Source organism: Schistocerca cancellata, chromosome 1 (genome assembly GCF_023864275.1).
Source record: "Schistocerca cancellata isolate TAMUIC-IGC-003103 chromosome 1, iqSchCanc2.1, whole genome shotgun sequence".
Lineage (NCBI taxonomy): Eukaryota > Metazoa > Arthropoda > Insecta > Orthoptera > Acrididae > Schistocerca > Schistocerca cancellata.
Genome location: NC_064626.1, coordinates 823518001 through 823545663, shown reverse-complemented (window position 1 = coordinate 823545663; position 27663 = coordinate 823518001). Strand labels below are relative to the sequence as shown.

Below are 27663 nucleotides of genomic sequence, written 5' to 3'. Positions count from 1 at the left end.
TTTGTCACCTCATTGTATCCTAGTGAATGGATTACAGTATAATTTTACCTCCCGAATGGAACACAGAATAATTTTACCTCACTCAAGAATTGTGACACAAAGTGTCATGTGAATGTGGGTTAATCAGCATAAACTGCAAAACTAAAAACTTTGAGCACCACTGCCCACAAAAAGCTGATAGACTATTGTAAAACTTACGCAGTGTTTGAAAACATTATGACTACTGCATTAACCAAGGTTGCAGAAGACGTATCACAAGCCATGGACAAAGAAAATGCAATTATTTTAACAGTGACTCATCTCAGAATACACTCGACAAACAGTGAGCTGATGTCATATGACACCTTTCACATACCAGTGCATTGTCTATGGAATGGAGAAGTTTGCATGGAAAAATATAATACTGTGTATGTCTCCAGGTTCAGACCTTCCTCCACTGCTACTCTCTGCATCAATTACCTTCTTGTAACTATTATTTACATTCTTGTAAGATCAGCTGTATCTATGAGCCAGACCTAAATGGTACAACATTTTTGCCATCTCAGACAAGGAAAATGGTCTTTGTTCAGTAGCAAGATTGGCACAAAAACTGGGTGTTGACCAAACCACAGAAAGTCAAAAGCTGCTATTATTTTTATTATTAATTAGTGTGTATTATTCTGGGGGGTTGCACCTCTCAATGGGAAGTACTGGCCAGCACATCTGTGCAAATTTAATGTGTAAGACAGATGACATTCATTTGTTTGATCATTTTAGTCATCATACCCAATATGGCTGGTTTCAATGTGATTACTAGTTAGATTAACAATCATGGGCACCTTCAGTTCATCAAATTAAGTGTTAGTACATCAACAAATTGTTTCCTGTTCAAAAACTATTTTCATCATTTGCAAGAAACCTTCACTTACTATATGTCGTATACGTTAGCAGAAACATTTCAGAGGTAACAATGAAGTGAACAAAAGCATGATTAGAAAAAACAACATAACATTTGAAACTTCCTGGCAGATTAAAACTGTGTGCCCGACCGAGACTCGAACTCGGGACCTTTGCCTTTCGCGGGCAAGTGCTCTACCAACTGAGCTACCGAAGCACGACTCAGGCCCGGTACTCACAGCTTTACTTCTGCCAGTACCTCGTCTCCTACCTTCCAAACTTTACAGAAGCTCTCCTGCAAACCTTGCAGAACTAGCACTCCTGAAAGAAAGGATATTGCGGAGACATGGCTTAGCCACAGCCTGGGGGACGTTTCCAGAATGAGATTTTCACTCTGCAGCGGAGTGTGCGCTGATATGAAACTTCCTGGCAGATTAAAACTGTGTGCCCGACCGAGACTCGAACTCGGGACCTTTGCCTTTCGCGGGCAAGTGCTCTACCAACTGAGCTACCGAAGCACGACTCAGGCCCGGTACTCACAGCTTTACTTCTGCCAGTACCTCGTCTCCTACCTTCCAAACTTTACAGAAGCTCTCCTGCGAACCTTGCAGAACTAGCACTCCTGAAAGAAAGGATATTGCGGAGACATGGCTTAGCCACAGCCTGGGGGACGTTTCCAGAATGAGATTTTCACTCTGCAGCGGAGTGTGCGCTGATATGAAACTTCCTGGCAGATTAAAACTGTGTGCCCGACCGAGACTCGAACTCGGGAGTACCGGGCCTGAGTCGTGCTTCGGTAGCTCAGTTGGTAGAGCACTTGCCCGCGAAAGGCAAAGGTCCCGAGTTCGAGTCTCGGTCGGGCACACAGTTTTAATCTGCCAGGAAGTTTCATATCAGCGCACACTCCGCTGCAGAGTGAAAATCTCATTCTGGAAACGTCCCCCAGGCTGTGGCTAAGCCATGTCTCCGCAATATCCTTTCTTTCAGGAGTGCTAGTTCTGCAAGGTTCGCAGGAGAGCTTCTGTAAAGTTTGGAAGGTAGGAGACGAGGTACTGGCAGAAGTAAAGCTGTGAGTACCGGGCCTGAGTCGTGCTTCGGTAGCTCAGTTGGTAGAGCACTTGCCCGCGAAAGGCAAAGGTCCCGAGTTCGAATCTCGGTCGGGCACACAGTTTTAATCTGCCAGGAAGTTTCATATCAGCGCACACTCCGCTGCAGAGTGAAAATCTCATTCTGGAAACATAACATTTCTTCAGCTGTTTCTTAGTCACTGCACTTCTCATACCTCAAATAATTATCAATTCATAACTGTAATAAAAAGCCTGATGTCTACAATGCATTAGCCGCACCTCATACATTTAGATCTTTCTCCAAAGCTTTTTCAACCCTACACCTGTGGAACAACTTATTCATAAACTTGCGTGTGAATGTAATTCAAAATGCTTTCAAAAGAAGAATAATGGTTTCCCCATAATTATAAGTGTAGTTTCCCTTACAATATATCCCAGATGTCTATTTCCCATCCTATAACAGCACAACTATCCACCTGACAACAGCTTTGTCAATGTTCTCCATTTTTCTGTAGCCACAGTTGCTTTTTATGTTGCTGTTTTTAGTCTCTCTCCAGCTGAGTTAATCATATTCTTTCTGTACCAATTAATTCAGGCTAACAATCTGAGTTCTCCAGTACTACTACTTCCTTAGAGAGTTTCTTTACTCCAGCTGAATTCATTGTCTTATGGGACATGACAAAGCATTAATTGGATGGACATTATTGTAATAACTATGAATACAATTATTCCAACTTTTCAGTATAATAATAATAATAATAATAATAATAATAATAATAATAATAAGGCCTGGGAAAAGACTAGGCCTCCGGTATGTTCTGCCAGTCATAAAAGGCAACAAAAAGAACAAACAACTAATAGGGCTAACCCCCCTTTTAGTGTGATTAGTTGGTTCAGGACAGAACTAATGAAGCCTCGGACAAGCGCTGTCATGGTCGGGGACAATGCTTGAACCCTATGCCCGTCCACAATGGTAACGACACTGCTAGCCACACGGAAAATGATTTAAATCCAAATAGAGGTGTATTGCAGGATATGCTTCCTGCAACCACTCTAGAAGGAAAACAAAGACAGAGGATGAGATGGTCAGATGAAGTTAACCGACACCTCATGTTCTGTTATTACCAAGCAACAAACTTAGGAACCAACACAACTGGATACAGATCACAAGTATACACAACAGTTATTACTAGATACCCAGAATTAAAATTTTTAACAGAACAACGACTAGCTGATCAGATTCGTGTAATAATCAAAAATAACAGGATACCCCAGTCAGAATTAGAAAACATCAAACAACAAGTACAACAAATACTGGAACAAAATAATGTGCAACCAGAAGAAGAAGAAAATACAGTAATGGACTCAAACATCCCAGAGCAAACAAACAAAGAACAACACACATCAATTAAACAATCAGAGTAAAATGAAATCTTAAGACAGCCACCAGAACAAGCACCAACAGAACACGAAGTGACACACATGTTAGATATAGAAGAAAAATTTCAGCTGACATATATAGAATACAAAGACACAAATACAGACATTACACCGTTCTTGCATAGACCACCAAATAACCCACAAGTCGAAACAACAATAACAACTATCAACACAATCATACACAACAAAATAAATGAAAATATAACTATGGAAGAGTTACAACTACTGGTTTGTATAGGAGCACTCACTACACTAAATATACACACTAGGCAGAGATCAGAACCAACCAACACACAGAAGAAACCGACAAAACCAGCATGGCAACACAGGCTACAGATCAGAATAGAAAAACTGAGAAAAGACATCCGACAGCTAACACAATTTATAAGAAATTAAATATCAGGCAAAAAATGAAAAAGGTTAGGTAAAATCTCACAACAAGAAGTGATAGAGCAATTAGATGAAAAGAAGCAGAAATTACAAGCATTTGCCAAACGACTTAGAAGATACAAAAAAAGTGAAAATAGAAGGAAACAAAACCAAACATTCAACACAAACCAAAAGAAATTTTACCAGACAATAGATAACACACACATTAAAATAGACAATCCACCAAACATAACAGACATGGAACACTTCTGGAGCAACATATGGTCAAACTCGGTACAACATAACAGACATGCACGGTGGATACAAGCAGAAACAGACACATACAAGATGATACCACAAATGCCTGAAGTGATAATTTTGCAACATGAAGTCACCCAAGCAATTAATTCTACGCACAATTGGAAAGCCCCTGGAAAAGATAAAATAGCAAATTTCTGGCTAAAGGTTCACCTCAACACATTCACATCGAACTAAATTATTTAACAGTTACATTGCAGACCCATACACAGTCCCTGATACACAAGGTATAACTTATCTGAAACCCAAAGATCAAGCAGACACAGCAAACCCAGCAAAATATCGCCCCATACCATGCGTACCAACAATATACAAAATATTAACTTCAGTCAATACACAGATATTAATGACACATACAACACAGAACAAAATTATAAATGAAGAACAAAAAGGCTGCTGCAAAGGAGCACGAAGATGTAAAGAGCAACTGATAATAGATGCAGAGGTGACATATCAAGCTGAACCTAAACAAAGGTCACTACACTACGCATACATTCATTACCGAAAAGCTTTTGATAGTGTACCCCACTCATTGTTACTACAAATATTGGAAATATACACAGTAGATCCTAAATTGATACAGTTCCTAAACATAATAATGAAAAATTGAAAAACCACATTTAATACCCAAACAAATTCAAATAATATCACATCACAGCCAATACAGATTAAGTGTGGAATATATCAAGGAGACTCATTAAGTCCTTTCTGGTTCTGCCTTGCTCTGAACCCACTGTCCAACATGCTAAATAATACAAATTATGGATATAATATAACTGGAACATACCAACACAAAATCACACATTTGCTATACATGGATGATCTAAAACTACTGGCAGCAACAAATCAACAACTCAACCAATTACTAAAGATAACAGAAGTATTCAGCAATGATATAAAAATGGCTTTTGGAACAGACAAATGTAAGAAAAATAGCATAGTCAAGGGAAAACACACTAAACAAGAAGATTATATATTGGATAACCACAGCGACTGCATAGAAGCGATGGAAAAAACAGATGACTATACATATCTAGGATACAGACAAAAAATAGGAACAGATAATACAAATATTAAAGAAGAACTAAAAGAAAAATATAGACAAAGACTAACAAAAATACTGAAAACAGAATTGACAGCAAGAAACAAGGCAAAAGCTATAAATACTTATGCTATACCAATATTGACCTATTCATTTGGAGTAGTGAAATGGAGTGACACAGACCTAGAAGCACTCAATACACTTACACAATCACGATGCCACAAATATAGAATACATCACATACATTCAGCAACAGAAAGATTCACATTAAGCAGAAAGGAAGGAGGAAGGGGATTTATCGACATAAAAAAACGTACATTATGGACAGGTAGACAATTTAAGAAAATTCTTTATAGAACGAGCAGAAACTAGCAAAATACACAAAGCAATCACTCATATAAATACATCGGCTACACCACTGCAATTTCATAACCACTTCTACAACCCTTTAGATCACATAATATCAACAGATACGAAGAAAGTAAACTGGAAAAAGAAAACACTACATGACAAGCACCCGTATCATCTAATACAGCCACACATCGATCAAGACGCAGCCAACACATGGCTAAGAAGAGGCAATATATACAGTGAGATGGAAGGATTCATGATTGCAATACAGGATCAAACAATAAACACCAGATATTACAGCAAGCATATTATTAAAGATCCCAATACCACAACAGATAAATGCAGACTTTGCAAACAACAAATAGAAACGGTAGATCACATCACAAGCGGATGTACAATACTAGCAAATACAGAATACACCAGAAGACATGACAATGTAGCAAAAATAATACATCAACAACTTGCCATACAACATAAACTAATAAAACAACACGTTCCCACATACAAGTATGCACCACAAAATGTACTGGAGAGTGATGAATACAAATTATACTGGAACAGAACCATTATAACAGATAAAACAACCCCACATAACAAACCAGACATCATACTCACCAACAAAAAGAAGAAATTAACACAACTAATTGAAATATCCATACCCAATACAACAAATACACGGAAGAAAACAGGAGAAAAATTGAAAAATACATCCAACTGACTGAGGAAGTAAAGGACATGTGGCATCAGGATGAAGTTGATAGTATACCAATTATACTAACAACTACAGGAGTCATACCACAAAATATCCACCATACATCAACACAATACAGCTACATCCAAACATATATATACAACTACAGAAATCTGTAATTATTGATACATATTCAATTACCCGAAAGTTCCTAAATGCAATGTAACATATGCCGTACAGTTAATAGGAAGTCACGCTTGATCAATGTTCGCGTCACTTTCCATTTTTAACCAGACATAACGTCTGAGAAAGGAAAGAATAATAATAATAATTACTATTTAATTATTTGATAGTATCATTACTGAAACCGTATTTTTAAAGCAAGATAATTATTATGTTACTTGTAAAGAAAAATTTCCAAACCCATGCATAGAGAGTATGAGAGAGGACTTTACAGATCTAAACTTGGTAGATAAAATAATACATCAAAGTCTTTGTTCTAGTCAAATGGATTTCTTTGTGTTTGAAATTTATTATGACAACTGGTATGTTAGCACCCACACACCCTCAGCAAACTATGACAAAAATGTTCTAGAAAATCATCCAGGTTAAAGACATCGTATAACATTGTGAAAGTGCACAATATGATGCTGGAGGATTAAACATGGGAAAAACAGCTAGTTTCATCACCAGAAGAGAGGGTAAAGTACTTTTCACATGAAGAATTGACTAAAAGAAAAATTTATTCAATATGGATGCCCCATTTGCTGAATTCTAATGAAAAGCAATGGTGAAAATGAATTTCTGAGCTGTTTCAAATAAAATACTGCTGATTTGTTATTGAAAATAAGACGTGCATCAACCATTTCGTGCTCTAAATGAAACTGCATTGGAAGAAGTGAGTATAGGTTGCTGGCCTTGCAACAAATAGACTAAGTGGGTTTCATCTGCCAAAACAGAAATGTCCAAAGTTTACAGGGCTGTAATAATGGACTTTTCTTGAAAAGAATGAAACAACATTTGCAATATTGCCCACGTTTCCTAGACTAAATTGTTGAAGAAGTTGGTGAAAAAGCCTTGAGAAGAAGGAAAAAAATAAAATAAAATAAAAACAGTCAGCTGTTTGGAAAATGATATGTCTGAAAGTAGGAAATAAAATAGAAAGATTGAAGAACCATTGAATGATGCTCAAAATCAGTTACATTAAATGAGGTGTCAACTGATGACGTCAAGTTCAATTACGTATACACAGGATATTTGCTGTACACAATTTCAAGCATCGTCCAAAGGCACATCAAATGTTTCTCTAACATATTTTATTACTTACTTCTGGGAAATCATTTCACAATCCATTTGACTTTTTTTTCAACTTTTTTTTTTAAATTTCAAGTTCTGTTAACAAAGTATCAAATATTTTGCACCCACTGCTTCACTCACATAGACGGTAGAGTCTGCAAAGATTTTTTTGTTTTTTTGCCTTTCCTTAGTTAAATTTTTATTTTGTTCATAAACTCCAACACCTTCTAAACTTGTGCTAATTAAGGCCACAAAAGCATCATCTTTTCCCAGTGTATTTCTGACCAAAAAACAATTCTGGTGGTCTGAGTCCAAGGTTTTTGTTAATCTAGCCTTTGCATTTTCGTTATGTTACTTCCATCAAACTTTCATCCTTAAACACACATTTCTTTCCGTCTAACCGAGAAGTGAAATATCGATTTTCATAGCTTTAAAAATTTAATCTAATAAAATATTTTCTCACCAAATGAAAGTGCTGGCAGGTCGACAGACACACAAACGAACACAAACATACACACAAAATTCAAGCTTTCGCAACAAACTGTTGCCTCATCAGGAAAGAGGGAAGGAGAGGGAAAGACGAAAGGATGTGGCTTTTAAGGGAGAGGGTAAGGAGTCGTGTGTGGATGGATATGTGTGTGTGTGCGCGAGTGTATACCCGTCCTTTTTTCCCCCTAAGGTAAGTCTTTCCGCTCCCGGGACTGGAATGACTCCTTACCCTCTCCCTTAAAAGCCACATCCTTTCGTCTTTCCCTCTTTCCTGATGAGGCAACAGTTTGTTGCGAAATCTTGAATTTTGTGTGTCTGTCGACCTGCCAGCACTTTCATTTGGTAAGTCACATCATCTTTGTTTTTAGGTATATTTTTCCTTCGTGGAATGTTTCCTTCTATTATAACCAAAATATTTTCTCAAAAATATTCGTCAACTACTTCTGAGCTGTGGCGACTGGTGCTAGTTATGCTCCACATGTGTCACTGATATCAACACTCATCTGGTCTTGTATCTCTGACTGTTCTGGCTTTGGCGTGTGGCCAGGTCTCTCTCTCCCGTTGGCGATCAATGAGCCAACATGTTTTGAAGGCAGGCCCTCGTCTTGGCCTGTTGTGCCTGGGCCCGGTCATTTTGCTGTGTGCATGGTACTGATTAGTTGACATGTTTTCATGCAAAATGGTGGTGGGTCTGTCACCTCATGCTGATCATCATCTCATTGCGTAACTGGAAGCATGAAGTTAAGTATGATTTATATTCTGCTGTTAAATTGTGAAGATTTGTGAAACTTATCGTGGCATGTTGTATCTACCACAGATCAGTTAAGGATGGTTTTGAATAAGAGTGTGTTATATGGATCTTATGGAGACTAAGGCTTCGAAGTGTTGTTTCCATGCAGCGGAGTCTAATTATTTTGGCAAATACAAAAGGGAACAGAGTCTTACTGCTTGTTTTAAAGGTTCCTTGCAGTGTTAATTTGATGTATGTTAACTAATGTGCTCTTCGCCCAGTTTTGGTTTTAGACTTTCTTTTAATATGAAGGGCAGAGCTTTTGTTAAGTCAGTGTAATTTTAATTGTTCTTTTATTCGGTAAATGTCTCAGTTTGGTTTTCAGTTATGTTACAGATAGTCACACAGTTAGTAAGACTTGCATGGTCTTGAGAAATGTTAGTCACAAGCTGAATTTGTCTGCCGAGTGAATTATTTGCTGTTGCAGAAATGGTATGGTATGTGGGGCAGATGGGGTTTGTCGCCTCGGTGGGCAGGCTAAGATCGTGTGTGTTTGGCGTGTTTTCTGCCCTGGCTTGCAGCCTGATCATCTGTGAAAGAGCTTGGTGGTTGCTTTCTACTCGTTTGTTCCAAGTACCACCGTGTATAAGCAGCACTTCCATTCTTCGGTTAAATATCTGGCCTGTCCGCCAGGACGGACAAGATCTTTTCATAAGTAACTCAAGGTGAATCATTAGTATTGTGTAAGTTTTGGTTATGTAAGCAATGAACTTGATAGTGTACTTATGGTGGTGACTGACTTTGATCCTTCTGCAATCAGATCTAATTATTATCCTTAGAACACTGTTCATTGTATTAATTCATGATCTAATCACACAGTTTTTCTAAGTTTGGTGAAGGACAAGCATCCGAAATTCAAAGACTTCATCTTTGGTAATTCCATTTGTATCTTTTTACGGAGGGGGTGGGCAGACGGTTAAAGCCAGTTGTATATTTTCTTAAAAGGGCAAAGGTCCGAATTAAATTTTTATATTGTTATTCTGATTCTGTAATGATGAAATTTTTTCTTTAGTTGAAATCAAAATTATTTACCAAGCACAAGTTTGTCCATTGGCAAAGATCCCTAACTTCCTATTTCCTTTGAGTAGCTGTGGTTAAATTGCAATTTTGGTTTCTCTAGCATGTAACTTGAGCAGTAACACAGCTCAACTTAAACCCTTATGGTTAAATTTCCAGCCGAGAAGTAAAATACCACTTTTCCTAGATGCTTTAGTAGTTCTTTAATAATCATTTAATTTTTAAAAAACTTGCACCCTTTATTTCACCCTCTTAGGGGTGGAATTGAGAAAAATTCCTTCATAAACAGTGCCTACAGTATAAGATAAACATCTCTGCAAATTTCAAGCTTCTTTTGTTGTGGTGTGGGTTAGGCAATGCTGAGTGAGTGAGTGACTGAGTGAGTCAGTAAGTCAGTCAGGACATTGCCCTTTATACAGTGTGTATCTGAAATTAATGTAGAAAATGAAAGTGCTGGTACAGTAGCTCATAACAAGCATATTTCACATTGTAACCCATGCCTGCATCCCTTAGTGTAAGGCGCCAGGCACTGTTGAGTGTTGTGCAGTGCCACGGGGGTAGGTACACAACATACCATCTGAGCCATCATGGTAGTAGGTTTGCAGGGCAATGTTTCCAAGGTATTTTTGTCATCAAGGTACATGAGAAGTTTTGTAATCTCTATTTGGAAACAGTTACATAAAGTGCTCATAATTATGCCCTCCTTGAACACATGCCATGGATGACTGTCACACTCTTTCAAACACTTATGGCAGACTGTAAATTGCATTAAAGGCTGTCATAATGCACACTAGAGCTCTTCATCAGTCTCAGTGGGTGTTTCATAGGCAACAGATTTGAGGTGGCCCAAGAAGAAAAAACCAATGGACTTCAAGTTGGGGGAATGTACAGCCTGTTCCAGCAACCCACCATGCTCTATCCACTTCTCACCAAAGGTTTTATCCAAATGCAAATGCATTTGCATTGCATGTGCAAAGTGCACTGGTGCACCACTGTGTTGGTACCACATTTGCTGTTGCATGTTGAGTGGAACACATTCCAACAACTCTGGCAGAGTTTGTCATAAAAAGATTAAGTACCTGTTTGTGTTCAGTTGTTGGGGGAACATGCAAGGACCAACTAGATTATCACCTACCAAACCAGCCCAAATGTTGACTGTGAACCGATCTTGCTTGTGAACCGATCTTGCTGACCACAAACAAAAGGTGGTGAGCAGAGTTTCTTGTACTTACAATTGTTGATATTGGCTGTTCAACATACCCTCTCATAAGGGATGCCCCATCTGGAGAAGGTACACGGTTCGGAAAGTCCAATTGAATGGCACACCTTTGCAAAAAACAGTGGCAGAATTCAGTTTGACATTGGAAATTACCCGAGTTAAGGGTGGAAACCTTTTGAAGGTGATCATCTTTATACCACACATGCCAAAATTGTGGAATGGCTTACACCCATTTCCCTTACAATAAGCCGCAAGTTTGTTGACAGTGTGCTTTCCAGCCATGCTTATGCCTCCTCCTCAAGCACTGTGTTGACAACCATGTCTGTCATGCCTCCACACTCATAGCACAAAATGAATACACTGGGTTTCAAAGTAGGCCTTAAATGTGCATGTGCCATTACAAGAACAAGCCAGTGGAAAATGTAACTCGAGTGAACCTGTCTCTCATAGGGACAAGTGGACTGCAGCAAATATGCATGGGTCTGGCACTCAGTGATTTGGAAACCACCGAACGTTCAAACTGGGCAGTGTGAGCCTTTCCATACACTGCCCTTTCTTCCCAAGTACAGAGCTTCATTTCCTGTTTGCTCTACACAGTAACAAACATAAAGGCGTCCCCATTTGATGAGAAACTGGCACAGGGTGAACCAGACTCTGCAGTGTGCACAGGAGATGCCTACTATGCAACACCTATTAAACAGGCATTTCCACAGTCAAAAGCAATGTGTCCATGTTCCAGTAAGAGGTAGAAAACCCTAGTGTCATCCCACCTGGAGCATCTGCAACTGTGTCGACTACAACATTTGGAAATAAAGGTCATAAAACTTCAACCTAATGTCTCTTCTACCTTGATGTCACAAACAGATTGAAATCATTGACCTGCAGATCTGCTAACATGACAGCTCGAATGGCAAAAACATAACAAATATAATTAAGTTTATCATTATAAAATTAAGAATGAACACATTAATTCCCTAATAATTGTGAACCTTTAGTTACACTGACTTGGCCATTCTACACAGGGGCATTTCAGTGTAATACCAATTTAAATTCTCTATGTATGAACCATCCCTAAATATTTTGTCCATTATCTACAGGCAGAAATCTTTAATTGATCTATAAATGTAGACTAGACCACAAAGAGGGATGGTAATCCAGATGCACCTCTAGCCTAATCTTTTTTAAGTCATAATATTTTGCTGTAGATTCCATTGAGTGTGACAAAAAGCACTAAATTTACAGTAAATCTCCAATTAAAAATCACAAATCTTTATTAATTTAATTTTCTGATTATTATTATTATCACTCACCATGTTCCATGAATTACAGCAATATTCATTCTGGGGCCTACTCACAAGAGTGCCAGAATGTGGTGCTCCCCTTGGTTGTATCTTCCTATTTGTTCATGAGCTATAATCTCAGGATATGAATTCATACCATGTCACTACTTTATGACTGTTGAAAAAACCTTGAAAAGTTCAGAATTTGTTTTCCTAAGCCTACAGTAAGAATATAGCAACATACCCAATTTCAAAAACAAATAAAACCACGTCTCGGAGCAACATGACATTATCGTACTCCTGAATACAATGACTATAAGGAACACTACATTAATATCTCAATCTCCATGTAAATTTCAAACTGACAGCTTGAGGTACAAAGGAACGCTAACATCTCGTATGTTGCAGACAATGAGAATTCTCATTGCCCCAGTGCTCCTTACTCGCTATGCCCCCTTCAAGCTAGGATGCTGTATCATGGAATAACTGAATGTCCCACAAGTAACCCAAATATTGGTAAAACTGCAACCACTCTCCAACCTTGCAGATGCGCTGCACTCATCTGTACGAGTTTCCATGCACAAACAGTAACTTCTGAAAAGTTTGAGAACCTAAATTATTTAACTAATAAAATCACCGTCAATTGTCATGATCATTAGTCCATTAGGTAAACACTGGGTATTATCAATTAAACAAAAAGTGATGTTACACTAGACTGCTTTTAGTATATACAAATGATTTATCAGGACAGTCAGCAGCACTATCAGATCATTTGCTGACAAAGCTATTGTGTGCGGAATGATCATAAGAAAATGAAGGAAGACTCAGCCAAAATTTCCATTTTCGTGTAATGAATGGCAACTCTCTCTGAATGTAGTTAAATGTAAGACACCGCTTATAACAAAGAGAAATAATCTGATCGTAGCAGATTACAAGACTGAGGTGAACATCTTGGTTATGCAACATCATAGAAATGGGGTGGTGGTACAAAGCAGTGCTATGAAATGGGTCATTAATGTAAAATCAGTATTACAAAGGGTGAATTGAAAACATTTGTTGGAAGGGTTCTTAGAAAATGCAGTGTACCTGTCAAGAAATCACAAGACACCAATGCAACAAATTTTAGGGTACTGTTCTAACATTTGAAGTCCAAGAAAATAGGCATCAAGTCAATACAGAGATGTGGAGCTATGATTAAATTAAATGGGAATCCTTAGAAGGACAATGTAGTTCTCATGAAATACTGTTGATTATATTTGCATTACCTGTATTTGGAGAAGACTGACAACACACTGTGAGCATTATATATCTCTCTTAGGGACCATGAGAATAAAATAAGAGAGATTAGGGCATTTACAGACACACACACAAACCATGTTTCCCCTCGCTCAGTACGCAAATGGAATATGACAGAAAAACTTATAATACTCATGCAATGTATCCTCCGCCATGCTCTATACAGTGGCTTGTGGACACACAGCTAAAGACGTAGATAGAATTAGGTATATTTGGCCTTAAGCCTCTTTATACAAAGGTATAAAATGATTGTACTTCCTGAGCTGCACACGGGAATGGAATAGGTCTATGATGCAAAAGCTCTGCAGTACAGTGAGAAGGTACTGGCCAGAAAGGACAAAATCAAAGTAGTATGGCAGCCTTGATCGCTTTCTCATAAGTAAGTTTATTTGAATGTATGTGTAAGTTTATTTGAATGTATATGCAAGTTTATTTGAATCACAGCAGGTACATAATAGCCTCAAAATTTTGCAGCAATGTTACAACAGTTGATATCAAATTTATATTACTTATGTTCAAATACTATTACATAAAAATTCACCGTTTTCTTACAATGTAAATCAGAAAAATTATATTTCAAGTGTTTGCACGGCTTGTACAGTACACTGGAAGACTTTATTTTGAAACTTATGAGACTAGCATCTGAGGTATAAATGATGAAAACTACAAACATAAGTAATTACTTTCAAGAGATTCTGTTCACATAGTGAACTTACACAGTATGACTACTTTCAATTTTTTAAATAAAAAAATCTTCAAGTCCATATGAAACGATACTTATTGTATCACAGGAATGAACAAAAATGAGAATCTTACTCCTGTTAATATGTTTTACTACTGAATCAACACTATTTAATAAAGTGCATCTTATAAAATGAAGTATTTACATGACTGAGATATGCTTGTTAATTTCTATTATCACATATTTTGACATTTCAGGGACAATAAACACAATCAACTTCTATATTTGAGTGCCTGATACACAGCTGACTTGTTACTACAACAGCCCCATAAACTTACAAACTTAATTCTGCTAATCAGTTGGTCAATCAGCTTGCATTCAAGCATCACACCAATAACTTCAGAAAACACTACTTCATTTAAATTAACTAGATATGAACTGATGAACTTCAAGCATTGTAGAGAAAATGGCTTTCCTCATTACTCTCAAACTAAGTCCTATTGTCTACTGTTGATGCTAGGAGAGGCCCCACCCCCTCCCCTCTCCATCTGAAAATACGCCATCAGGAGGAGATTATAAGAGAGAGAGAGAGAGAGAGAGAGAGAGAGAGAGAGAGAGAGAGACTGACTTGTTTTCTATCACAAATGCTGTTAAAGCATGATATACTTTGATTTGTTGTGAAAAATCCTGGTATCATAGTTATATAATAGTGATGTGTTCAGACAAAACTAATATCTACAAATAATAAGACTAGGACAATGATAATAATATTCGAGGTAACTCATGAAATCATCATTTGAATCATCTGACTAGGCAGGGATTGGTGTGTTGCAGTTTCCGTGGTAGAGGTATATGGGACCTGAACACTCAAAAAACTGGTCGAAGACATCACGATATCCATGATCTCTCCACCAGGTGCACAGCTGCCTGTTCCAGTTGCAAGGTAATATTTTCACAAACTCCGGTCTTTCCCAGGCAAGGAGAGTAACGAAGTCCTGGTCTCCCAAGTGCCCCTGGAAAGTGAAACACACTGTAAAATCAACAACTACTTGAAACTGTATGAAGTAATGTACATGCAAAAGAAATCTATAGCTAATGTTTAACACTTTACACATTTCAGTTTCTAAATTTTGAAATAAATAAAAAATCTGCTCCTGTGAACGTGATACCATTATAGGTTTTATATGTGGATTGTCTTGAAAAGTTATACCTCTAACAACAAAAAATGTCAAAAAATACTTTGATTTGTCACTATAATTTTGTCAAAGAATAATAATTATCTCAGAGTATCTCCAATGTCTTTGTACGAGCCCTAAAGTGATTCTTCATAGGTGCGTGAACATCACTGGCAATCGAATGTAAACAAAAATGCAGTTATTAATGTATCTTCCAAATTTTCCCACTAACTGAAACACTTACTGGCAGGTACAGTGGCGTAACAAAAAATTATAATGAAAAATATCTCTTGCTCCAACACACGAGATACATTCACAGGAATTTCGGCATCCAGTGTGATAAATTGATTAGAATAATATTCTCTTGTTTTGCTGTATATCCCTTCAGGGTGGTCTAGAAGGAAACACCTAGAGTGTATTGAAAACTTGAGAGACTAAATCTTTCTTTCTAATGGAACTGATATGACCACTTTTATTGCTGACTAACCGGATTATGTCCACTGTTTCAACTGCATGTTGGTTACTGGCATGTACTGATGAATCTGTTTTATCCGCAACAACAAATTAGTATTATGATGGAGGAGAAAAATTCAGTAATTTTCAACTGCATGCATTTTAGATTAATGCTTGTGCAAACAAGGGAGCCATAATTTCCAAATATTTTTGTATAATGTCCTCCCTAAAAACCTGTTTTGCTTGTTCCTTTAAAATGTTTATTCTCAGCTATTTCTTGATCTTTGATTCCTCCAGTACCATATGATGAACATCCTACAATGACTGAGGACCCTGCACACACTTACCAACTTCAAATAAATTTCATTTTGTTTGAAATACTTGTTAATAAAGAATGTTTTATTCCATATACTTAATTTTACCCACTGTTATGGGTAGCAACTCTGTGGCTTTAATACAACGGTTTAAAACAATCCACTGGGGAGAGCGATAGGCAGACTGATGCTCCTGAAAAGTGTGTAAAACTATGTACCAGTGGCTGTGTGATTTCAGCTCTCCGAGCCTGCAGACGTGTCTGTCTGTGTGTGTGTGTGTGTGTGTGTGTGTGTGTGTGTGTGTGTGTGTGTGTGTGTGTGTACTGCTGACGTAGGCCTTAATGGCCGAAAGCTATAATTTAATTGTGTGAACCTTTCTGTTGTGTGTATCGCGACTCAGCATCTCTGCTATATGGTGAGTAGCAACTTTCCTTCTCTGGTATTGTACCACATTAACCTTCATTTAGTGCCGCTCCCACCTGTAACTGAGGACTTCCATACAATGTTTTTACATTATATAACTACAAATTGTGTTGCTGATGTTGAAGTATACAGTCATCTTTGAAATCAAAGTTCGTTCTATTTGTGCTAGCAAAGTCAAGAAAAATGCAGTTGTTGCTAGAAATACTAGACATGTTAGATGTACTACCACAGTTGGCCAATTATTGCAAGATGAACCAAGATCTAGTCAAAGAAGTATACAGAAAAACAGGTTGCAACACCTTAAAGATGTTTTTCAGCAGTGATACACCCATCTGCAAAGAATAGGCAGAGAAAGAGAAACTCATTTTCTTTCTATATGCTCCTCCTTTCCATCCTTCCTCAACCAGTTTTCACCCCTGAGGAAGGAACTAACCACTCCAGAAGCCAGGACAGGTTTTTCTACTTTTGTGTGTCTCTATTGACAGTATTTATAATTTCACCTCCTGAAGGTGAGTAATGGTTAGCCATATTGTCTCTGTAATTCAAAACACATTTAATAATGTTGATATTAATAAATTTTGTTAGAGTAGCATTTGGAAGCACACGTGACAGATGTTGAACTTCTTCACAATTTTTTTTTATAACAGCAACTGTATACTGAACAGCAGCAAGAAATGTATGAACAAGTTAAAACTACTTGAAAACCCTGTTGACCTATTAATGCAAAACAGAGAAATAGTGGATGGTAGTGATTTCTATACAGATTTTATTAAAAAAGAGAATACAGATAGCTTTAAGAGTAGTGGTGACAGGAAGGGCATCCAACCACCCTTTAAAACACACATGCCAAATCCGGTTAACTGTAACAGCACACCCCGCACGTCGGGATTAATGCTTGGAAAGAGAGAGAGAGAGAAAGAGAGAAAGAGAGAGAGAGAGAGAGAGAGAGAGAGATAGCTTTAAGAGTAAACAGTACATTGGTAACATGTTTAAAACAATGAAGACAACTTTATGTTACTGATAAGGCAGGGTCGTCAAGTTGTGTAAATTCTGTTGTGCATTCACAAACACCTTTAGTAACACAAATACGACCAAAAGTAATTTCTCTATCATAAAACTGTTAAAAACATCTAGTGATTATGACAAAATATCCTCAGAATATAAGAGTCATTCTGAATAGCAGTAGTACCTTTCCTGAGATGTTGAAATATGCTTACGTTAAGCCACTGTATAAGGAAGATGATAAAGAAATAACCAACAAACTTCCAGCGAGTCACTTTTGTCTAAATACTCCATACTTTAGAAAACCTAATACATAAGAGGTTTCTTAGCCGTCTGACTACCAATAGAATTATCAAAGTCATAGTTTGGACTTTCAAACATGTATAAACTACATTGCAACATCCATTTAATTACATTGGATTATTGTGTTCCAGCAAATTCTGTGAACTGGTTGATAATTATCTCTAACTGTGAACAATGTCAACAGGGAAGATTCTGATATTCAACAGTAGGTCTTCATGCAGTTGGAACCAATTTCATGTGTTGCTCCACTAGCATTTCTTTTGAGGCTGTTGAGTCATCGACAGACAGCAAGAAAACCTGCTAGCTTTCAAAGCACTGCTGTATATCAGCAGGTGGACTAAAAAAAAAGAACCCAATGACATGTTATAGTCACCATGATGTTTATGCCATTTGTCCCATGTTTCTTATGTTACCGGTAAAAGCCGAAATCCTGAAATGTCTAAACATAGCCATCACATCTTTAGTGACAAGATGTTCCTCTCAAAATATACCGGTGGTCTCACTGAGGCCTTTACAGATCGTATTTACCCTCCCAACCTTGCACAGAAACAGATCTCCTGTGCCTTCTCTTTCCTGTCAACCAGCACCTCCCAAAATTCCACCGTCTGGTGACAGAGCAGCATTCCTCTCTTGACTCAGAACCACCCAGGACTGGAGCAAGTGAATTACATTCTCCACTAGGGTTTCAACTGCCTCCCGTCATGCCCTGAAATGAGGAATGTCCTACCCACTATCCTCCCCAACCCTCCCACGAAAACTACATGATATCCTCGTCCATCCTTACACAACCTCTGCTCCCAAGTCCTTGTCTCATGGCTCATATCCCTGTAACAGACCTAGATGCAAGAACTGTCCCATACAACTTCCCACCACTACCTATTCCAGTCCGGTCACGATCACCACCTAACCCATCAAAGCCACGGCTACCTGTGAAACCAGTCATGTGATCTACGGGCTAAGCTGCAGGGTCATTCCATATCAAATCACCCAATAAAAAATAAATTTTACACCCACCTCCTTAGATTTTCATGAAATTTGGCTCAAATGGTTCTAATACCATCCTGACAACACCTGCAATTTTTTTTTTGCTGTATCTCTTACAGTTTTTTTTAAATAAATTTTTAAAGTTTTTATGTTTTGCGTTTTCTGAACCTTCGGAAATGGTCAGTTTAATTTGTATTCAAAACTTTAAATTTGCTTATCTTAAAAACTCTTTTAGATAACATCATGAATTTTTGCAGCAAGTTTATTTATTATACATATTTGAAGATAAAAATGATGCTATTAAAATATATTAATATTTTCTTTTTATTAACAGATGTTTTGTTTTATAAGAATTGCAATATCTCGAGTCTCAGACCTGATAGAATGCTCAAATTTGTTTTAATTTACTCTTAAACATATAGGCTACTTGATAAAACAAAAATAAAGATGGCTTTTTAACATGTTTATTAATTATAGTAGATTACATTAGAATTATGTACAAAGATAGTTTACTTACGACACTTATGTATAACCCAACTGATTGCTTGAAACATTGAATTTTTTTGAGTAATTTTGTCTTTTTAATAAACATTAATGCTGATTCAAACTGTTTTTCCACTTCATCCAAGAGCTTTCAGTTCTTTTGATATAGTCTTTTTTGAAGTAATACATTCTCCCAGTGCCGCTTGATTGAGATGCGTCTACTACACAGACTATGTGCTCCAAAGGCACTATGCAGGAATCTTCTGTTTCAGGCCAATAAAATGATGCAGCGGGTCCTGAAGGATGTAGAAATAGAATTTCTGCATCTTATTCATCATTGAATATTGTTTTTACCAGTCCAAAGTACCAGTTACCATCATAATTTGCAGCCACATAGCAATTTATGGATGGTTCAACACGAACCCAATCAGAAGAAGAATGGAAAGAAAAGACTAAGGAGGGTTTTACACTATCTGTAGTCCTAATTTCAAGGTTGTTTGTTGGAAGTGGTTTGAAGTTATGAAAACTTCTAGTTCCAGGAATGGTTCGGGTTGCTGAAAAACGTTTTTCTAGTTTTAACCGTAGCAAATCAGCTTCTTTTTTGTCAATAAAGTGAAAATGAATGTTTTTAATATTTTTTTCACAAAACTTATACACATCGATTGCTGTCATTATTTGTTCTATGTCTGAAAGCTGTAGACTGGCTTTCCTTAAAATTCTTTTAATAGTTCCTCCTAGGCCATCACAAATTACTTCCCATGACTTGTTGAAAAAAAAGAGTGTTGGGCCTTCAAATTAAAGTCTCTCAAGTGTTCAGTCAAATTTTTAAAACTGTTTCTGTTTTTGTACTGCCCAGCACAACCATCTGTAAAGTAGTGAACTGAGTCAATGTCAATATGATGTAATGACAGCCACTTTGTAATTTCTTTTTGTACAAAGTTAACAAAACCAGTGTCATGTTCTTGGTCATCACTAATAAAACAGTGGTTGGAAACAAAAACATTGTTTTCCTCATTTCTTAGAAAAACTCCAACTGGGTGTAGAGTACAACCACCTCTATTCCAGTGGTAACTTTGGATCTCATTTTGTATAACAAAGGAATAATTTTCACTGAAATTCATCACAATAATTGCTGTTTTGGGTGGTGGGTCTTCTTTCAATCTTTTAAAGGCTGCTGATTGGGATTTTGCTATAAACAAGTGTGGGGTGAGCTTTTCCAATGACCTAACCAATAAAGAAATGTAGTCTTCAACACTGATAGACTGTTTGATCATTTCCGCCCTGTCTGTGTTAACCCACTGACTGATTACAATTTCTTCTTCTAAATCATAATCTTCACTTAGTTTTTCAGTTAAGCACTCTGTTAGCGCAGTATTTGCAGGACAGCTGTTGCAATGATGTAGCATGCAGTTTTGGTTTTCTGTGTTGCACACAAGCATCTTAATTAGGTCTTTATAAGATTCTTTAATTTTCACAGCATCCAGTAATAGTTTAACATTCTGGTGGATACTGCATACAAATACAGTGTGTGTGCCTGCAGCACCAGCAAGGATGCACCATTTAGGTCTCAAGAAACAAAATTTTGAAAATCCTACTTCTACCTCGGGATTCTCCCATTTGAAAGAATAATAGAGTTCTCTCAAGTTACACAAAACGAGTCTTTTTTGCATGTACACATTTTTTTGAACACTTACTTTGTATTTTGTTCCAGGTAGCACTCTCGAACTTTCATCCTTTTCATAAAAATCTGTTACAAGTCTTACTGTATTTTCAGAAAGTTTTACCTTTTTTTGGACCAGGAGTTTCCAAAATACCCTTTTCAGATTTTAGCTTTCTAGCTTGTCGCACCATGTACTCACATTAAATTCTTTCATCACTTTATTTCGAGTCCAAGAATCTGGAGCCAAGGTCAGAATCTGGATTTTTCTAGACCTCCCAACAGATGAAATCTTCTCTTTCATAAGAGAAATCATTACATCAAAATCCTTTGCTTTCTCAGCCACACTTTTAACTTCTTCGTCATCATCAGAACTTGGTGCATCATATTTTAATGCTTTTGAAACCGCCTTTTTTGCAGTCTTTTCAATACTGCTAACCTTCCTTTTAAAATAAGACCCTTTACTTTGTTCTGACAAGCCATGAAGCTTTATCAGTGTTAAACCTAAATAATCAAGAGCAATGTTTGTTTGTACGAGGGATTCATTTCTGGATTCCAATGATTCTAATTCAACGATGACTTCATCATCTGTTTCACTTTCATTGACTTCAACTCTTAATTTTTCCTCACAAAAGTTACGGCATGTTGAGCAAAGCTTTTGTCCAGGTTTTATGCTAATATTTTTTGTCAGTAATTGTTTAGAAAGATCCAAGCCTACACTTCTCAACGATTTTTTGATGGGCTTTTTGTGTTTTTTTAGTGGGTCTACACATGTTGTTTGATACTTTTCAAAAACATTTAAAAAGTAGTAGCTGTGGTGTGAACATATATTCTTAAATTCACACAGATTAATTCCAGATCGTAAGTGGATCAAATCTTTTTCTTCCTCACTCAATTCTGATACCAGTTGTAACTTTTTTGAAGGTGTGTAGGTTGTTAGGAAACAGTCAGATTTTTTAAATATCCCTACACTACAGGTTTGAATATCTGACATACTGATTTCACTTTTGGTCTGATTACTGTTCTGGTTACTTTTATAGGATATTGGAAAAGAATCTCTGTAAACTAAGCAACCGTACTTACTGAGAGTTCAAATAAACTTAATAAAATACTATCCAAGCACTATTTAACACTGTAATAATTTTTTACTTCAAAACACAGGAGTAACAATACAAAATCCAAGTGTACATTGTTACTCCAAGAAGACAAAAACTTATTTTCAGTGTCTAAGTCACTAGGCATTTTTTATTTTTAAAATATAATTAATATTATTTAAAAATTAGATAACTATTAAACAGGTTAAAAAGCCAACATAATTTTTCTTTTATCTAATAGCCTATACAATTAAGAGTATTTTAAAACAAATTTGAGCTTTCTATCAGGTCTGAGACTCTATATATTGCAGTTTTTGTAAAACTAAACATCCGTTAGCTAAAAAAATAAAATAAAAAACTTATAATTTTTTTTCATTTGGAAGAATTTAATATATCTTTATGGTAATTTTTTTTTAACATTTAGATATAATATACAAACTTATTCCAAAATTTCATACTGATATCTTGAGTATTCTTTAATATACAAATTTTTTTAGTTGTGAGGACACGTTTAAGTTACAATTTCCGACTGCTGAAACAAAGCCAAATCTAAAAACTTTAAAAATTTATTAAAAAAAAACTATAAGAGATAGAGCAAAAAAATTTTACAAGTGCTTTCAGGATGATAAAAGAAGTAATTGTACCAAGTTTCATCAAAATTGACATGGTTGGTGTCAAGGCCTGGGTGACTTGACATGGAATGACCCTGCAACCACTGGGCTGCATCTACATCAACAGCAACAAGCTGTCTGTCCCCAGGAAACAATTGGACCATCCTCTTGCAGTGCACCCCGGCTCAAAACAATGTCCTTCATTTCAATGACTGCTTCAAAGCCTGTGCCATCCGGATCCTTACCACCAACACCAGCTTTTCTGAATTGCTCAGGTTGGAAATCTCCCTGCAATATTGCCTACATTCCTACAACCTCCTGGTCTAAACCTTTGTTAGTCACTGTCCTTACCCATCTAGCCCCTTCCCTGTTCCCATTCTAGCACTATACATCCCTCTCTCTTTCACCAACACACCCAGTCTTTTTACTCTTCTTTTCCGTTACCAGTCTCCCCCCCCCTCTCTGTCTAACCTCTCTAGGCACCTAGCTGCCTTACCCTCCACCTTATCGCTGCACACTCCCAGCAGCACTTTACCACTGCGGTCATAAGTGTGCAAGTTGCTTTTGCATGCATGCAGAGAGAGAGAGAGAGAGAGAGAGAGAGAGAGAGAGAGAGAGAGAGAGAGAGAGAGAGTGAGTGTCCGCACGTGTGTGTGTGTGTTGACAAAGGCCTTGTTGGCCAAAAGCTAACTTTCTGACAGTCTTTTGTTGTTACTTTCTGTGACTCAGCATCAACATTATACCGTGAGTAGCAACTATCCTTTTCATTATATTGTCACTAAACAAATCTTTGTGATGCAAATGTTGTTGCACTTAGGTAATGCAAGAATAAAACTAGTATAATTTAATTCCATAATGTTTGAGGTATCGTACTAATACTCTGAAGCATCTCACCAGACATGCTTCAGTCATCATAGTCCAAAACTATGCACTAGAAATATTTGTGGAATGAATCAAGAGAATCTTTAAGAGTACTTGGCATATTAACTACTGCTTCTTAGTATTTGTACCTTAGTCTTTTAATAATTTCTCTTTCAAATCAACAACTAAAAATCACAAAATCAATACTCTAAATAAAATAAGAAAAAAAGTACATGAAGTGTCTCATGATCTGTCTTAGGGGAGTGCCCCTGGCTCACTGACGTATGAAATGCAAAAATGCTTGGATCACTATGCTTCAGGCACATGTGGGAAAGGCCAATACATACATAGACTTGGGCCATTTCCCTGACATGCTGAAGAAACAAAAACTTTGACTAAATGACAACATCAGTTTTGGTGATGTTTGTTATTTTACCAAAGTGCAACCCACTGGATCTCTGGAGCATATCTGTTCCATTTTCCCCACATGACATCACCAAGCTCTTTCTCCGTGTCTTACTGTGAGGTACTTCATGTGGAATGACAATGTCTATGAACAAAAGGTAAGTGTTATCACGAAAAGTCCACACAATACAGTTGTGTTAATTTCTTCATGGTACATTTCGAAACAAATGTGCTGGACTTAGCACCTTACAAACCTACGGTGTGGTACAGGTACATTGCTAACACCTTAGTTGTGTGGAGCCACATTGAGGAACTACTCAGTGACTTCCTCCGATTTTCTGTCAGTCTCCATGCCAATATAAAATTTACCATGGAGGCAGGAAAGAACCAACAGTTGCCCTTTCTGGCTGTACTGGTTACAAGGGGTGGTGAGAACCTGGACACAGCATGTATCAAAAGCTTACACACACAAATTGTTTCCTGTACAAACAGATGAATGAATACATCAGCTGCAACGCCTCTGATCTCAGATGCAACACCTGACAACAACTTCAACAAGAAAGAGGAAAGCCTGAAGCCGAATGGACCTTGGGATTCCCGTGCTGCAGTAAATGACCACTGCAGTTAGCAAGCGGAGAACTACAGCAGTAATGACCAGGCAAAGGCCCTCAGGCATGACAGATGCGTGCTGGCAAAACATCAGAGAAGACATCACACAAACAATGGTCAGAAAAATCATCAAACAAAGATGGTCAAATTACCCAAGACAGAAGCCAACAGATTGTTTCTCAACAAGTGGCTATAAAGGCCTCAATAATTTGTACTTCCAATATTATTCTCTCTAACACTATCCACACAATCCAAAGAATAACATCAGTTACAGACAATTTTGAAACAAACATCCCACATTAGGGAACACGAACACATACCCCCAAAACACCCTCCACATACACAATCCATTTCAAATAAATTCCTCCACTACCATGTCAAATCACACAGTTATGTCACAGATCAAAGCAGATTGGTGGTATCAAACTTTGGTTGACCTGAAACAAACCTACTGCACTCAAATACCAGCAAAAACAAAAACATGAATCAGTGTCTTCTCTGCACCACTTGCCTATATGTGTCCTTTGCACAGAAAACAATGCGTTCTGAGTAGCATCACCCAAAACATGTCATCAGCAAAGATGTACACATGCTTATTTATATTAGTAGTTTTCAGTGACACTCAGTTGATCTGATAAATTGGATTTTCTCCAGTCAGCAAACATCATTTCAAGAAGATGTGGAGTAATCTGCTGAAGAGGACTGACTGCTGCTGTTCCTGGAACGAATCAATTTCTTTATGACAATGTTAGCTCCTTACGGCAGTTGATGAACATTAGTTACATATAGTATTTAGTCTTGGAACTTTAAGCATATTCTTGAGGCGGGTGCAAAAACTCAGATTAGCCAATGGCAATGTTATATGATGACAATTTGTTTCAAATGGTATGCCTGTGGAAATAGGGAATATAGCAAGAAGATACTGACCTACAGATCAGTAGTGGGTTGTTTCTTTCAAATATACTACTCTCCATCCTACATTTGTAGAATATTCTCCACTTTGATGAGCTCTTCACCTTCTTTACAATTTCATGTTTCAGGTTCTGAATTCTAAGGCTGAAGATTGCACTGTTCATTACGGTACGGTGACCTGATTTGCCCCTCCACAAATAATTGAAATAATGCTGATGAAAATGCCAATGACACTGATTATTACATAAGACAGCACTCCATAACACAAGATTAAGGTAGAAAATTAATCAAAAAAATATTGATTTTTAAGTGAAGAAAGCCCTGGTTATGTAAAAATATTTGCATAGGACTAACATTATATATTAAACTCCCATCTGCGTTACCACCATATCTTACACAAAATTACAGCAAGCATTAAACACTGGTACACTGTTGGAAGATTTATTATCAGCACATCCATTTTCTTCTCGAAAACACATCTTTCAATGCTATATTGAGCATGAAAAAGGAGTAACTCCAAATGTGGTTGGGAGATTATTAATATAAGAGACTGGCCTTCAGTTTTTGTTAATAGAAGGTCCTTACCAAATTTTCCACTTCCTACTCCACATGATGTTGGACAACTTACCTTGAAATTGTATTTTGAAGCAAGCTGTGTGACAGACTGTGGCTGGAGTAGCCTATGGTACTCCTCCGAGTTACGCATTTTTTTCAGATGGAGAAGTACTACACCACTGTTCACACCAGGAAATCCGCCGCGGGAAGGAGGATCACCAAATAACGTTCCTTTATGCTTTCGTCTGTATGAGTGCAGCACATGATGATAAACTGGTGTCAATTCTGGTGCCATCCCCAATACAGTTTTTCTGCCAAAACTGTAAATTCACATTCCATTGCACAGAACTTTACTTTCAAGATAAATTGTTATGATAAAGCTAAGCACTAACAAGTAGCAGTACGCCAAACTGAAACATTACTTCCTTCAGCTCAATAGGAATGTTCCTTGCATTATTTCAAAATGACATTTTAGGGTCTCACCTGTCAAATTCCCGGAATAAGTCTGCTACATCAGCTAGAAATTTGGTATCAATATCAAACATAATAGCACGCTCTTGTTGTTCAGCTATTCTGTGCAAACCAAGTGACAAAAAGAATAATGCATCGCTATAGTAAGATCCCGGCTGTGAGCTGAAATGTGGCTGCATAGCAGCAACAATGTCAGACACACGATCTGTAGCTTCATCTATATCGTAATATGACACCTGAAACGAAATGTTTTGTCAGCAGTCGTTATTACACTATTATGAAGAACATATTTAACATGAAGTGTAAAATTACCGTAAAATATTTCTTATTCGTGTTCTGAACACTATGTATCACATCCTCTCCACTACTCCTACTGGAACTGTCAGTTATCACGTGCAGATTAATTCTGACAGAAGAGTGCTCCAACATAGAAAGCAGAAACGTTTTGAATTTCATTTTCATCTGATAATTACTTTGAACTTTGGTAAATGTGCACCATACATTGATAGGTTCTGCCTCACTAGTCCGTTTGTCCGCTCTTGTCGCTGAAGTGAAATTAGAAATTCGCGCCTTTGTTTCATGTTTCTTGTTAAGTCCGACGAGTGACAGCGTCCTGTTTTCGCGAGACACTGTTTTTCTGTTAACTTGTAGTTCCGATGTTATTAACCCATACAACACAATAAGCAACGTGGCTACGGCTATTAAATTTATTAGAACCTTATACAACATACGCATGAAGACTCCACTTTCATGATCAGCAGGTCAAACACACAAACGCATCCAAATACCACAGCAGTCAGCACAGCTTTCGATACAATCGAATACAATATCTCGACACATCGAAGATCGATTGCTCGACCGAAAACTGTGTATATAAAACATCATAAATTTTGTCGCAGTTGTTTGAAGAAATATTTTTTGAGTATTAACTATTTGGATTAGCGTAACATTATAGAAAACATAATCTCAGATATAATAATTACTTATTATGGGAACTCATTTATGCGTCTTATATTAACTGGTCGCAATTAACCCTCGTTAATTGAAATACTCTGTAATACTCTCTTCCTTATTTGTAACGAAAGTTGTTTATGAGCGGATGATCGACAGCTTTATATCGATTTATAC

General features: G+C 37.2%; 1 protein-coding gene and 1 non-coding gene across 2 annotated transcripts; one reads left to right on the top strand and one right to left on the bottom strand.

The window, feature by feature from the left end:
• The first annotated feature begins 1966 nt into the window (after positions 1-1966).
• Positions 1967-2041, top strand: Trnas-cga (transfer RNA serine (anticodon CGA)). Its single transcript has one exon. It is a non-coding gene; the product is annotated as a tRNA-Ser (tRNA).
• An 11913-nt stretch (positions 2042-13954) lies between these two features.
• Positions 13955-27330, bottom strand: LOC126188465 (xyloside xylosyltransferase 1). The gene is made up of 4 exons (XM_049930072.1): positions 26848-27330; positions 26548-26771; positions 26138-26384; positions 13955-15236 (listed from the first exon to the last, which is right to left on the bottom strand). Exons 1-4 carry the CDS (start codon positions 27268-27270, stop codon positions 15033-15035), a joined length of 1098 nt encoding a protein of 365 aa, XP_049786029.1. The 5' UTR covers positions 27271-27330; the 3' UTR covers positions 13955-15032.
• Positions 27331-27663: the final 333 nt, after the last annotated feature.

Coding starts and splice junctions, on each gene's coding strand:
- LOC126188465 (XM_049930072.1), bottom strand. CDS start 27,270: ATGCGTATGTTGTATAAGGTTCTAATAAATTTAATAGCCGTAGCCACG. Junction 26,772..26,847: donor CGAATAAGAAATATTTTACG/GTAATTTTACAC, acceptor ATTTCGTTTCAG/GTGTCATATTACGATATAGA. Junction 26,385..26,547: donor TTATTCCGGGAATTTGACAG/GTGAGACCCTAA, acceptor GTGAATTTACAG/TTTTGGCAGAAAAACTGTAT.